The sequence below is a fragment of the Ambystoma mexicanum genome, chromosome 1q (genome assembly GCF_040938575.1).
Source record: "Ambystoma mexicanum isolate Mex_15411 chromosome 1q, UKY_AmexF1_1, whole genome shotgun sequence".
Taxonomy (NCBI): Eukaryota; Metazoa; Chordata; class Amphibia; order Caudata; family Ambystomatidae; genus Ambystoma; species Ambystoma mexicanum.
The window spans coordinates 221,456,382-221,472,269 of record NC_090922.1 but is presented as its reverse complement, the minus strand read 5'-3'; the positions used below and the strand labels follow the sequence as shown (position 1 = coordinate 221,472,269).

Below are 15,888 nucleotides of genomic sequence, written 5' to 3'. Positions count from 1 at the left end.
TCCCACTCACGTTTTATATTTTTAAGCTTCATAAAGCAAAGACACCCGAGTACAATTGGTAGCTACACAAGCGTTAAAGCATTCCAAGAGGAAGAAATTGTCCCAGGTCAAATCTTAAAACAAAACTAATTCCTTACATTTGAATTTCCGTCGGATTATAGGGTTTCAACCAACATCTCTCATGTCTTACTTTGATAAATCAAAGGGCAAAACAGGATAATCCTCAATATGAGACAGATTTAACATGTTTTCCAGTTTGAAGTATAGATCTCATTGTTCTGACGCAGTTTTTTATTTCAGTATTTGATAAATTAACCGGGGATATGCAAGAGCGCACAAACAAATACACAATTCAGAAAAAAACTTTATTGAACTTTCACTACATTACACTATAAAAACCCTTCTCTCCAAGAAAAACATTTACTCGATCATCGACAAAAATAGCACACTGACTCCTTGTGTAATGGCCCCAAGGAGATACAGAAACAATGTTTCTCTGAAAGGTCACGCTGCATGCCAACGTCTTTCCAGGCCCATGTCCGAGTCCTTCCAACTTGCTTAGCACATCAACTGTTAAATTTACCAGTATGGGCCCTGCAATTCATTTTCTAATAAATATAACAAGCTTTATTTCTCAGAAATATTCTACTAGTGCTTACCTTGAGGTTTGAAAAATTCGGAAAACTGCTGGTGTCCATGAAAAAAAGTGGCTATTTTGCCATAATCATATATAGCGAATACATATAGTTTAAAAAAAAAAACAAGATTATGTCCTATCCTTAAAAGGTGCAGAAAGACAGACCGTATAAAATTCTACATACAACAACTTATAAAGCTCCTGTCCAAGTAAGTAGCCAAGTATGAAACCACCCCCTCCTCCGAAAATTAGCATCTGTGTTGCTCCGCCACTGTGCCAACATTCTCACCAACCTACACACATTTTAAAAAGTACAATACATTGTTGTGTATGCCTTTAGTGACCTCATATTCTTTGCAAATCCACCACTTGTCATTTAAAAATCAAGACACCTGAACTTATAGGGCTATTTTAAACCAGTCAGTAGCCTATTGGCACGACCAATTCTGCAAATCTTGCAAAGAACCTGCAGAGTTCGGGGTCTGTCCTTCAATAAATAACTTCTATTCTGCTAGGCAGGACATAGCCAAACAGCACAACTTTGAATGTGCCATCTGGCAGGGATGTTTTATTTGACCGGGGCGGAGGGGGCCCAAGGTGTTTCTCCTCAGATGTTTACAATGTCTATTTTTTTTTTTAAATGTTTTACGTACAACCAAGGCCACCTGGTCTGCAGTGCCACCAGTATGCACTACTGACAATACTAACAGCTAAGGTTTCTTTTTATTTATTTTGGTCTGTGGTCAACCCTGAAAAATACCACGGTTACAATATACTAGTGTTGCTGAAGTAAAGCTGGTTCAAGCTTTACGCAAAAAGGTAATGTGGGGGTGAAAATGTACCTGCAAGGCACGTTCATAACAGACATCTCTGAATAAACCCCAAGCAATTGTACGTGTGCATTTAAGAGAAAAAAAAAACACATGATCGCAAATTACCTGGGGCTAAAATGATTTGAGTGCAAAGATCTGTCGTGTGCATATATAGCGCGACAGAGAATTTCTACAAAGTGAGAGTGGCTTTTCGGAATTGCCAACACAAAAAGCTGAAACTGTGTTTTGCATCCTATCGTAGACCATAGGATGAGGTTACACAAACAGGCATTCTTAATCGACAACGTCCAGACAAAATGCAATTCTTCACATTGTAGTGCTTTTCAAAATGAAAGGTTGTGCCGATCAAAAATGCAGTGTTGTGCATGTGATAGCATCGTGAGCCGTTTACTTCCACACACCGTACCAAAACTTTTTACAAAAACGATAAGGCCATCTCAATTGTAAAGAACGGCTGGTAACTCCACCCTGGGCAAAGAGGTTGTGGACAACCACGGTCACATCCTAGCACATCAAACCTGGCCAGAGAGGTATGTGCAACCTTCCGTGTATGGGCTGTATTTAGGTTTTCGCAACTAAATGGAGCTCTTTCACATCAATGAAATTAACAGTAGTTGAATGACCTGCTTGGGGGGGGGCGGGCACAAAGACTCAACAGAAGACTATGCTTCTCAAATTGCACACACTGCTTCTTCAGCTTATTACATTCTATTCACTTACAAATTCAGTCCCATCTTCCTCCTGGGCAAATCAGCGGGCTACTACTGCATTTTTTCTTCATTGTTACAGGATAATGTTGTAAAAATGAAATGTCTTGCTTAATATACAGGAAGAAAATACAGCACAACTAAACATTCAGGGGAAGGGGGAGTGAGCTAAGAATTATTGTGCTTTAGAAAAACAAACAAGAAATGCACAACCATTACCAGCCATTTTTCAGTGGGGATTCATTGGTGGTGATTTTAGAAACCTCCAAACCATCCTCTTGCATCAATCACAATTGGTGGCAATTTACTAATAAAAACAGGTGTAAGAGATGAAGCATTTTTTGCCACCATATCCCCAGCTTCCCCATCCCCTTTCTCCTCTCAGCACATACATCTGTGTAGAATCTTTCCAAAGCCTAGTTATTCCGGAGTCTCTGGCTCCTGGCTTTGTACACCTCGATCAGGAGGTCTTTCACATATTGTATCTCTCGCTCGATAGAGTCTGACTTTTCTTTCAGTTCACGATTGCGGACCTCTAAGCCCTGGCACTCCTCATCCAGGGCATCATATTCAGCCCGTTTCCGCTGGCGGTATCTCAGGGCTGCTGTCTTGTTCTGGTCTCTCTTCTTCTGCTTGCGGTCCCCTTTCTGTGGGGTAGAGGATGTGCTGGCAACGCTACAAGTGTCTGAACTGCTCATGCGGTCATAAGGCGTTGGCCAGTGGATCCCTCTCTTGGTTTGTGCTGGCGGGTCGGTGTCGCCATGGTTGCTGAGATCGCTGAAGTCCTGCAGATCTTCTCTTTGGAATTCACCAGGAACATTGCAGTAAAGGTTCAGGAGGTCCAGGCAGCCAGAATCTAAGGTTTCCAGCGGAGCAGTAGTACAAGCAACTGCTGAAGCAGTTGCCTCCACCACCGCCATCAAGGCCTGGAATTCCCCATGTCTTCCTCCTGGAACGGGCTCATGGCTAGGGAACTGGAAGTGGATCTCCCCAGATGGTGGGGTGCTGGGTGCCACTTGATCTGGCACCATTGGTAGACCTGGGGAGAGTGACTCCTCTAGAAAGTAATCCTCCATCTGTTCCAGCTCCTTTTTCAGAAGCGTGGTCATGGTCTCCAGGTCTGGAGCCTGGGGGTTTGATAGGGATGGGTCCATTGTTGCTGGAAGGAAAGTAGAAATGTCCACTCTCTCAGTCATCCAGTCTGTGAATCCATCGCCTGTGAAACCAAAGGAAAAAAAGAGCTTGCATCAGGATAATATCACCAACACTTCATCCTCATACATAAGTGGGTACTGGGCCCCTGTTCCCAGCCTTGAACAAGTTGGATTTTAATTTTTGTAAATCATGTCCCATGAGATTGCTTCTTATTGAATTAAGAAAAGTGTTATGTCTAAGCTGATTCCAATGATTGTTGAAGACTTCATTACCCCCATAATTATATGCCTCAATATAACACTAGATGTAGAGGCATTGCACATAGCTTATCTCTGGCCGCTGCCAAACCTCTGCATTACCCATTTTCATGGTCAAAGACTTGGATGGACATGCAATCTTCGACGACTAACCGAGTATCAGGGTTTCCTTCTACACCAGGCTTCCCCAGCGTTGGACAACATTACACTTACTACATGAAAGACAGCAACATTGCACTGGGCATTCTCAACTACTAGATTTCATCTCTTTAAAGCCTTTCTAAAAACAACTTACCTGCCAAGCCCCCCGACTCCACCCCATGGGGGTGCTCCACTTCCTCCATGGGTACTGCCAGATGTTCATAGTGCATTCCATGTGCAGGAAACTTCAGGAGCTCCGCCCGCCAGGGGAGAGCGCTAACTGGCAACATAGACATGTCCAGGTCGAAGTTTAGGGCCATGAGGTGAGACATTGTGGCCATTGTGATTCAGGTCTGCGCCAAATGGAGAATTGGAGGCCCCAGACGACAACTTGGAGGCACGATTCCTGCTGTAGGTGGCGGCGGCGGCAGGGGCAAAGGATGAGCTGAATGACCTGCAATAGGTAAGACCATGTTTACCGAGTAAATGGCACAAGCAGCGCACACCAAACAACAAACTATTATTGGTCCTCACGCCACTGAATACACCAAACCCCACAAACACGTACTCCTATCCGCCTGGCATGACCAGCCCACAGGTACACACCCTTTTTCACGCAATGCATACCACTATGCACTTTAAGGATCGACATTCCTGGGCAACAATTCAGCCCCTTGTATCCTAGATGACACTGGTTTGCTTGACACCAACCTCTACCAGGAGCCTTGCCGACTCCCCGTGCCATTTCACTGTACGTAATGCCTCAATGAGACAATTATAGAGGAGGGGGCAGCTGAAGGGACGGGTTTGCCAATTATAACTTGTTTTGAATAGGATGTAGGAGGTTTAACTATATTAAGCATCAACTTAACTTACACAGGAAAGGAAATGTCTGACGGCTGCCCCTCATTTTCTGATGTATTAGAACACAGTGGGATACCCTACTAAAAATGTACGCTATAGAGGTATTAAAATTGGTAACCTGCGGCTACATGGCCAATAATGGAGTCAAATCTATACATTAAATGCGATGACTGGCTCAAAACAGCTGTAAAGGCCCGTATTCAAATACTGTCCAGGGTTGATGAATATGAGAAAAATCTGATTGGCCTTTGTGCCAATACTGGGAAAAACTACCCAAGTATTGTCAACGAATTTACAAAGAAACCGAAAAGTCGAGACTGTAGGAGAATTAAATTTAACATCATGCCTATACGAGAGATTACCAGTGAATTAAAATTGATTGAAATTGCAGGAAATAAGTAGGACTGAGCAATTTAAAAGTGCCCAACACCTTTAGAATGTGTGTACAATACGTTGATAATATTTGATGGCATAAATGAATTATGATTATGGAGGGAGAAGATGTATAACTTGATTCTGGTATGAAGTTGAGAAAGTTCTTGAAAGATTATCTGTAGATTATCACGGCATATATGTATTTTGTACTATCCATCATTGTTATTTTATGTTAATATTCTCCAACTCATTTTATCTTATTACTTGTCAACTGCCATCCTTTACATCTCTATGAATGTATAAAAAGAAAGTGATAGTTGTATGATTAATATACTACTAAAAAAAGAATGTAAAAACAAACCACTGGATATGAGGGGGGGTTTATGAAATGAGACGGCATTGTCTGCTCACTTTAGTTTTTATCTTCAACTGGCTGGTTGCAGACTGACTGACTTAAGGGCTCTCCACAGGTTCAGGCCTAGGTGCTTTACGTATAGTAGTGTCCAGATAGGACTGGAACTTATTTTAGAAATTAAGTGCATAATAGGATTTAAGGTCCAGTACGGGTTGCTGCCAGACTCATGACATTTTACCGGCACCTAGCTTGCCGGTGCCACCGGGACATTGAGTCCCGTCGGACCGGCAAGCTAGGGGCCGGTAAATGTTGTTCCTCATTCCCGTGGAGACCTGGGTTCACGGAAGCACTGGCACCGTTAGTAACTGTGTCAGTGCTTCCGTGATCAGTCTGCCTACCGTGACCGCTGCGCCCGGCAGGGTCAGACCAGTAGGGCGCAGTGGCCCCAGCAGGGTAACTTATAATTTGTCGGTCCAGAAACAAGGGTGCGGTAAGCTTACCGGCACCCTTGTTTCCGGACCGGCAGGGTCGCAATGAAGTTATGTCTCTGTAAGCCCCACAGAAGGTATTGTGCCGCAATCAAGATAGTGGTGCACAGGTAAGCGTCTTGCACCATCAGCTGCAGACCTGACTGATAAACAATAGAGATAAGAACACCAGATACCACCTGTGTAGCGTGTCCTATGCTTGGTCTTCACACTAATCTTTCTTTATTTTTTTAGGGAAATTTGGAGCTGACCCGTTGGTTTCATTGATCACACCCTTCAATGCCTCCCCATCTCTACAACCGGGCATCAACCCATGTGGCTATTTTCGAATCTGGGAGATGTGGGAACCAGGGAGACGAGTAAGAGACATGGCAGGGTTTCCAAAAGGTAACGTGTTGATCTTTAACTACTGCAGGGTTTTTTCTGTATGGTATCACAACAGTATCCATTTGCCTGTCTATGCCTGATGTCACCCACTAATGTGTGCCTGTGGCTGGCAGTCTTGTGTCCTGCCACAAGTTGTGAACTAAACTCCACCTCAGAATGGGTCTGAACATATTTGTTGCTTGTTTTTGGGTGGAAAAGGTGGGTTCTTATAACAGACATGGAAGTCTCCAAATAAACTGAACTCCAGCCCACTAAATCAAAAACCTAACCAACCGTCATATATACAGGTCTGCTCTAAAGCGCCATCTCCTCCTCCTTGAAGGGGCCCTTACACCAGTTTTGCACATCTCAATCGACCCGTGCACACTCCTGCACTACTAGCAGCATATATACATCTCCATAGTCCCGTTTGCTGGTATTGTTCCCTTTCCATATCCTACCTCACACTTAACCGCATTACCTGGTTCTTGTAGGGTACCTTCTCACAGAATTGCCCCAACTAGGTTAGGCAACTACTGCGTGTAGAGGTCTCTTTTCAAGACACCGGGCCTCATTCCGAGTTCGGAGGTAACCACGCTGCTATTTGCGGCATGGCTGCCTCCGAACTCGTCCAAAGTCTGGCCTGGTGAATGGAGTAATTACCGGTCCATTCCGAGGGACCGGTAATTCCCCATTCACCAGGCCCATTCCCCATTCGAGCCCCCATAGGACTCAATGGGAAGGCGGCAATAATGCCGTTATTGACCCCAGAGTCTCTTTGCGGGTCCCGCCTTTAACGCCAGCTAAAAGCAGGCGTTAAGGAAGGACCCGCAACGGGAACTCGTAGGGCAGCAAGGGTTTAACGGCACCAGTCTCGTTACCGGTGACCGTTAACCCTTACCACCCTACTTGAGGCCCACCATGTTTTAAATGAATATTAAGACCAACGAGACACGAGGAAATTCCAGAGATGGCTACTAGATGGTGCTGTAACCAGAAAGGTGATGGCTGGACGGTTATGAAGTAAATTTTAACCACAGGCAGTGTTCTGGCCACACAATGGTTTTATTGTGTTATTTTAATATACTTTATTTGATTTAGTTGCAATTGCAACTTTACAAATATTCAATTAGCAATGAACAACAGTTGTAAAAAGTTATATTTCATAATGGTTATATTTTGTCTGCCTTAGTGAAGGGGGTGTGCCAGGCCGTGGGTCCCTTGGGGAACCCGCCTGACCCTCAATGGTGAGGCCCAACAAGGCTGAAGGATGTCTGGGGTTTCTAGTGTTTCCAAGCAGATGGGATGTGGTCTAGCAGTATGCATTACTCCCATTGGTGCCAGGACTAAGACTGGTTTGCATATGGCTGGTCCCCATCTGCAATGGCGCAGACAAGCTAATAAAACAATGGTGTGGAAGGTTGCCCACAGCAATGCCAGTGACTAAGATACTTTAACACCTCACATTTTTCTTTATACACTATAGTTCGAGTTGGGGCGGGCAGCGGAAATGGCCAAACCTACTCTCACATTCAAGATATAGCGTTTTTTCAGCCGCGTTGATTGATGCTTGCTAAAACTAAACCTGCGTGGTTGTTGCATTCTCGGGAGTGGTCTGTCTTGGGTTGATAAAGCTTTGTTTAAAATAGTGCTGCCCTATTACGGAGCCAAAATGCATTATTACCATCGCCTTTGTATAACCACAATGCACTACAACTATACCTCAGCCACGCCCTGCAATATCGTGCTCTTTTTTGCTGATAGCCTCGGGGAATCCAGTTTTCTAATTCTTTTTTTACAGTTGTGCTTTTTTGTGCTGCCCATCAGTGACATCAAAATGAAAATTACCCCAACCAGTTCCGGGTACTCCTTTTTCATGAGCTCTTTTGCATTGCAACAGTCCTATATTAAGTGTAATTGAGGCGATGTGATTTGTATGGACATGTGTGGCATTATAAACGGTGCATGGCAACGGACGAATTATGGTTATTTTACAGATAACGATAGAGTTATGGCTGCTTTAGAAACCATTAATAGCACATTTTGGGGCTGGAACAATATCTTCCCCGTTATATATATATTTTTTAAAACTGTGACAAAGTGACATCATCATACTTGGTATCAATTGGGCATAGCACAAAGTGTGCCCTTTGCCCAGGCCATGGTTAAAGCCCATGCCTTGGACCCCTCATACTCATCAGAAGTGTCTGCTGGACATCACCAAAGCCAGTGCCATAGCTGGCCCCGCCCCCTTCCAGGCAAAGAAGCCAATTTCACCTGTTGGGGATCCCCAGATCACCAGTGCCTTATGGGCCAATAGAGGCCTGTTGCCTCAAGACAAGACTTAGACCAGTCATAAGCCCATGGGCCTGGCTGGTGGCATACGGGGCAATTGGATCCCACTGCCAAAACAGCATTTTAGGACCATATTTCAGCCCTCTGCAATATACCCACCATGTAAAAGAGCTGGCAAGTTGTCTAAGGGCAGAAAAAAAATGTATTGCCGTATTCCACCGCTCAACCCTCCTTATTGGTGGGGTACGGCACAGCTTTGCACATTTTTTACAGAGCACCTAAGAAAAAGCCGGCGAAAAACAATGAAATAGTTATTTTTAAAAAATTAAAAAGTCAGGGCTCTTAAATACAAAATGCTGGATGAATTTGCGCATCAGACAAGAAGAGCGATCTTCAAGGAGGGTTTGACATAAAGCAGTTTGGGCCACCCAGAATGTATCTATGATGCATTGATGATTGGTTATTTATAACGCGCTTAATACCCAGAGGCTTATAAGCGCGACCCGGGGATCGATCCGGTGGTGCTGCATATCGTCTTGCTTCCAAGGCGAACACGTTGCCGCTGAGCTACATGGGAAACCCACGTTTTGGGACTCTTTAAAATTGCCCAAAAGGACCTCGAAACTTTTTGAAAAGTGTCACCTTACATTATTGTGGAAAGTTTTGTAATGGTGGAGTCCTACTCACACAGAGTTAAGGAGTTGTGTGAAATGGTGGCTGAAATGTTCCCAGCAACAGTTGTGTGCACCTCCAGAATAGAGAACAGACCTATTCTGCCCAAGTGGATAGTGAGAGTTACCTGTCCAAGCATGGTGCCAGCTCATGGCTTCCAGCTCGCTGTTGAGTAAGGTAGGTACATATTTCCAAATCTGCAGAATTGCAGTATGGTAGGCCAGTGTCCAAAACTAAATTTCCAACTCAACAAAAGGGCCAAGATTAGGGACCGCCCAGCCTAGGTAAAACAAGGGTTTTGGAGGAAGCGGGTAGGTGCATGTTCAGCCAGAAACCAGACTCTGGGCATGCATATCCAAACTGTAGAGTAGGGATGTAACGTGTAACGGTATACCGTTAAAGATACCGTGAACCACTTAATTGAACAATAATAACCGTCACATTGTTTATACCGGTATACCGTTTATACCGTTAAGTGTGCTTTTCAATCTGATTTGGAAAGGCTGCAGTAAGCAAGTGCTGCACAGTCTTGGTCTTGCACGGTTGGATGCATATCCAAACTGTAGAGTAGGGATGTAACGTGTAACGGTACAGCGTTAGAGATACCGTGAACCACTTAATTGAACAATAATAACCGTCACATTGTTTATACCGGTATACCGTTTATACCGTTAAGTGTGCTTTTCAATCTGATTTGGAAAGGCTGCAGTAAGCAAGTGCTGCACAGTCTTGGTCTTGCACGGTTGGATGTGCCGTCTGCCAAGTAGTTACAGGAGCAGTTTTTAATGCCATTCCATAAACCACACGTGCCTGACATAAAATCAATATGTTAGCAATAGGAAGAATAAATACAGTGCCAAGAAGGAAAAAGGTTTACTTTGGGATGGCGGCTTTGGGGTTTATATATTTATAATGGATAAGGTTTGCTAAACATATGACAATGGGGGATTTCCCTGGTTCCATCATTGAATTTACATATAATAAGTCACACTGCGAAATTCACTCATCTCTGCGGGTATTCCCTGCTGCCATACCAAAGGGAAACATGTCCGTGATTGCTGAACACCTTTTGGCCCGCAAGTAAACTAAAGGCTGTAACGTAAAGAGAGAGAGAGAGAGTGTGTGTGTGTGTGTATACTACCATCAGCCTCCATTGATCTGTGGCATGCAGATTATCAAGATGGCCACATGTTCATCTTCACCAGTAGCCAGTGGGGGAGCTAAAAGCCTAAATGACCACTTAAGAAAAGCTATTCAGTTTGCTTTGCCAGTGCAGCAGGGCTCCCTCCCTCCGGCCCCCCTCCTCTCCACACGTGTGTTTGGTGGAAGCAAGGGGGGGCATTTCAGTGGAAAGTATGTTGAAAAGCCCAATTCTGGCCCTGGTTTTGTTTGTGATGATGAATCTGACAATTTATGACCATTTAGAAAATATTTGTTAAGATTAGTTAACTCCACCTGCTATACCGCGATAACCATGATATACCGTCATTTGGCAAGAAGGTTATCGTACCGTCATAAAACCAATACCGTGACACCCCTACAGCAACACTGGTGTACTGCACCTAGAGAGTGGAATGGTTTGAAACATGTATTGTCCAACTGGGTCAGGTGTCGTAGTCTGCCCTTCCCAAAAAGGGCCAAGCTTATGAACAGCCCCACCAAACCGCCTGGAAGTAACTTGCTCAATCAGGGACAAACATAGGCAAAATACGAGCGTGCTTCCACGTATGCATAACGGCAAACCACGCTAATAATATTCTCTATTCAGCCACAGCCAATTAATCTAGGCTTGGGGTGTCTGAGGTCAATGTGCAGTAGACGCCACTGTGAAAGCAGCGCAGAATTTTAGGTCTTAATGTCAATCTTTTTGCCATGTTTGATATACATCATGAAAACCAGATTTGGAGATACCTCCCCTGCCAGTCAGTGGCTGGCCTGGTTTTAGCGTGCACACATTGGCCTGCAAAGGTAGTACCAACTAGCAAAATACTTGAAATGGCTTTCCCATACAGTGGGCCTCCTCTATTGTGGCAAACTAGTAATTGATTTTGCACCAAGGCCAGGGACAATATATTCTCGCCCAACTAATCAGGCCAAAAATTAACAGAGTAGAACACCGCATTCTGGCCAATTATTAAATCCTACCTCAACCATAGGCCAGGCTAAAAAGTAAGGCCTAGTTTGTGTTCTCTCTCCTAAGCAAAGACACGCTTGTGTACAATCATAACCAGGCATATTGCAAGGCACGTGCACCACAGGTCACGTGTAACTAGATACAAGGTCTTGCAGAAGTAAACCCGGTCAAGTTATTTTTATACTTTACCCTGAGAAAAATGTTGATTTAGCATGCCTGATTTAGTCTATTTAACGACACCATAGTCTTAAATGATAAAAATGTGCTATTACATTTTTATACAAAGAAATAGCAGGTTGAACTGGGGGACCGGTCCTTAAAGTAATGCCATTATTCATGATCTTGGCATTCATGACATCACAGCAGCCTCAGACATGCATTCAGCAAGAACATAGAAAGCACATTAACTGGAAAATATACCAGTCTTACCAGGGTTTTGCCCATTCCCTTAGCCTTGAGATTATGTGTGGGAGTTCCCCATTAGACCTAAAATGCTAATTATGCATTAGTGGCCTCAAATGCTGATATGTCCTAAAAAAGACATGGTCTTGCTTATTCACTTCTTAGGCAGAACAATCCACCAGCAAGTGTGATGTTCCTCTGACAATTGAGCCTCAATTGCACAACATCCATGCGGTCACGCAAGCTCCCTAAGCTTTTAGAAGCCTATGGCGCGACCCAATGGGGCTAAGGGTGCCAGGGCTTAACATGGGGTGGGGGGGGAGTTGCGCGAGTCCCACCCTTGCCCCGCCTCCTTCGCAGGACAAGTGGCAGGAAGAAGGGGTCATCGGCATGGTGACCCCGGAGTTAGAGGAAACTTAGGGCAACAGGAGCTTGGGGGACAGGAAGAGGAGGAAGGCCGCTCCTCTGCGAAATCGCGCAGGGAGCCCCCTCCCCTGGGTAATCCCCTCATTGGAGGGCAAGGGGATCTTCGCACCTCCACAGGTGACATCAGAGGCCCATTTGGTGCCCCTACATAAGGGAAGGTCTGATAAAGAGGTGCACCCCCTGGATGGTGGTCAGCTGCCAGCGTTGGCTGGTGGAAAGGAAAGCATAATGGCGTTCCCCGCAGCCCAACAGCGGCGGCTGCCTAAGTGTTTCGCCCTGAGTGGGGGGTTCAGGGAGTGAGATCGAAGTATGCTTGGTAAAGAGTTGATGAGGAGAAAAAGAGAGTGGATCGGATATGGATAAGAGGAGCGCCGATGAGGAATAAGACTAAACAAAAAAAAGTGCCGTCAGTCGTCTGGGTTATTAAAAATGAATGTATGTTTATGGTTGTAAATATGTAATAATAAACTGTGGCCTTGTTTTGCCACAAGAGCTTGGTCTGGCCACAGTTATTCAAACAAAAAGTAAGCTATAAGAGTTGGAAATATGATGGGAGCAGTGGGGGCGGCCTGTACCGACTGACTTCATGTGTTATTACTTTATGGCTTGTCCAGCAGTGCCCGAGTGGCGGGGTTAAATGTGTTTACAGATAGACGGGCAAATGGCATGTTTTAAGATTTTACTCCATGAGATGACCGCCCCAACTGCAGGGGTATGCACCCGAGTTCCCCATACGGCCTTTTTCTTTGTTCCATGAAAACGTATGCAGTAACCGGGCAGGGGAGCCCATGAGACATAACCAGCGAGAGAAAAACAAGCCAGCGCGTTTAACAACATCCCATGGGGCCACCTGCAGCACCTGCTTTCTGCAGGGCTGAAAAAAACCGAGCATGGAGGGGCGGTAGAAGAACAGGAGGTACTAAACAGAGGAGCCCGCACCTAGGGGGTGGGGGGAGAGGAAGCATACAGTGTAGTAGTAAACAGGCCTGCAGGTCACTTAATGCACTCTGTGATGGAACTTCCGTGTCTTTAGCTAACAAAATGATTGTGGTGGGACTGTTTGTATATGGCACCTACTGTACTTAGCCTGTACATGGTGACCAGGGTGGGACACGGGCCGAAACAAGACAGAGCGGTGCTCCTGCAGCTCTATCATGAGGCCCAGATCCGTTCTGAGGCCGAGCTCTCTCGCATGAGTTGCTCGCGCTTCAGAGGACTTGGCACTTAGATTAAACTCAGAAACAGCAAACGCAAGACCTCATATTCAGAAGCTGTCAAAATTGGTATATATGCCCTGTAATTTACAGATTTTTTTTCGTCAGGGTGAGTTTAGTGACAGTCTTAACTTCCAGCAAAAGTGTTTCTTGCTAAATTCACTTTGCTTTAATCGGAACCCATGAGAGGTACTGTGTTGGGCGGCCTGGCATGGGGCCCCGCCCCTCAGGAAGAGAAGTTTCCTAGAGTAATTTGTTCCCCTAGTTTCCAGCACTCATAATGACTCAATTCAAGCATAAGCTGATAATTGTCTTCAGGGGTGAAACTAAAATCCAATGTTGCGGGTTAGGGAGAATGCGCGTACCGTATTGAGTAGGAAAGGTGAATATAACAAACAGTAGCTCATTTAAGTGTACGTAGGTTTGCAATGTTTTTTAATATAACAATCACATTAAGAATGGATATCATTTACATTCTCATTTGAGTCGACGTTTGCGGCATTTCTTGTTGGTTAGATCCGTGGCAATATCCACAAGCGGGTACCCACGGGACATATGTCCCCCGTCCCTAATAATAGTACTTTTGTTGCATAACCAACATTGCGCTGAAGTACTTCCGGACCTGGGGCATTAACACGTATCACAGAGGTGTCATAATTCAAGGAGTAATATGAATTGGCAATTTTTTAAGTTTCATTCTCTTCCCCTCTTTCTCTGTTCAACGGGGAAAGAGTGTGGAACCCGCCTGCTCAGGCGAATGGGGCGCTGAATGCGTATAGTGGACACACCCCTAGGGCTCAGATGAAGTTCTCGTAAGTAAGATAAGGCATAATATATCAACCGTAGAGTAGCAGCCAGGTGCGTCAACACTCCCTCCATTACACCAAAAAACAGCGATGACACCGACACCTTTTTTGCGGCACTTTATCCCCTGGCAGCCACTTCCAAGTCCTTTACACATAGTTCGTACGCGCCCCCATCCACATTTTAAGTATGTAAAGCTGACTGTTCTCGCGATGACCCAACAAAATTCATTTCAACTGACCTCAATGCAACTTTTAAGCCAAGTTAACACAATGTTAGGGGTCCAGCCATAAAATGGCGAATACCTTTTAAGGTAGCACAGAGGTTGGTTGTACCCCGAATAGAAGCTTAGGGGCTACAACCAAACATTAGAATAGTCCCGGATCCTTTCCCGACCTAGAAACACCCCAACCCGTTATCCATATGTCACAAACCGCATGAACATTTCACATTTTAAGCCAATCGATATATAAACAAGGCACTCACTCCATGGTGGCAGGTGATGTCAGTGCAGCACAAGTGCAGCGCACACTTGTCGGACACGGTGCGGATCTAGAAAGCCATGACTGGGATACAGTGGAAGGAGCGCGCGGTCTCTCAATGATGTGTCTTAGTCTTGATCAGATGACAGTATGAGTAATCCCTCTCAGGACCCGGGCGTGTATATCACGCCGTCTGACGTCACCGCGGATCCCTCCGCCCAACTCGCGTGATGGCTGCACACCAGCCGTCTTATTACAGTGCGAGCTAGCTCGTACTTCTTGAAGCGTATTCATCCGCCACTTCTGAGTTTTGTGTCCCTCAGACACACTTGTCGCAAAACAACATGCTGTACGAGATGGCGTTCTATATTTTCTCTTTGCAGGTCTATGCAATTTGTTTGGCTTGGTACAGTCGGTGTTTATACAGGGGGTCGGAGAGCTCGTTTCCATCTTTATAAAGACTTATCTTGGTGCTGTGCCGAATGTGTATACTGAAGGTTAGCATGGCAGCATTCTGGTCGTAAGGTTACTATAAAGTCCCGTGCTGAAAAGAGAAACCGTGGGCTTGTTGAAGGAACTTTGGTTAAAACAGGCAATAGCAGTGACAGTCCTCGGGTAAGGAACTATTTTTCGTCATAGTACCACCCGCTTTATGGTGTAAGGTGATACTTGGTAATGGTACTGTCCACTATAGGGTGAGATATGTCGCCTCGTAATACGTGAGGCGTATTCCCTTCTGAAACACACCGCAGTTGTTGACCCTGCTTTACATCTAGTACAGCCCGACTAGACAGATTCTGGTTACCGACTTCTATAAGGCGGCAGGGATGGCAATTTGACTCTCGATACATGGGCTCGGTAGTATTTGGTACAGTCCGCTGTCAGACGCTGATTGCAGTCGAGTTGCATCAGCCGGACGCTGGGGTGGGTGGGGTGAAAAGGGGGGAGGGGTGGATCCCACACTTTCTAACGATTGGTGGCGTGAACCTGAGGCCCTGGCTGTTCATTGGAGGAGAGGTTAATAGGTGACATTTCGACTGTCTGTACGTGTGCGACATTCCAAAGACATCGAGATATACTAGATGTGACGTTTTGGACTTTCCCTACGAGCCCTCCTTAGGATGCTAATTATAAAGCAACGTGTTGTTTTGTTTGAAAAAATGTGTCTTGGAATTCTGTGTCAAGAAAGGGGGCTCGAATTAGCTTCTCAAACTTGAATCAAAGATAACGTCATCAACTCTAAAACAGTAACTGTTCAAAAGATGAACCAGGGGAACTACC

The 15,888-nt window shown here is 45.1% G+C and overlaps 1 protein-coding gene across 1 annotated transcript; it reads right to left on the bottom strand.

The window, feature by feature from the left end:
* Positions 1-346: 346 nt before the first annotated feature.
* ATF5 (activating transcription factor 5) lies at positions 347-14,759 on the bottom strand. Its single transcript, XM_069637527.1, has 3 exons — positions 14,612-14,759; positions 3,885-4,184; positions 347-3,393 (listed from the first exon to the last, which is right to left on the bottom strand). Exons 2-3 carry the CDS (start codon positions 4,069-4,071, stop codon positions 2,594-2,596), a joined length of 987 nt encoding a protein of 328 aa, XP_069493628.1. The 5' UTR covers positions 4,072-4,184; positions 14,612-14,759; the 3' UTR covers positions 347-2,593.
* Positions 14,760-15,888: the final 1,129 nt, after the last annotated feature.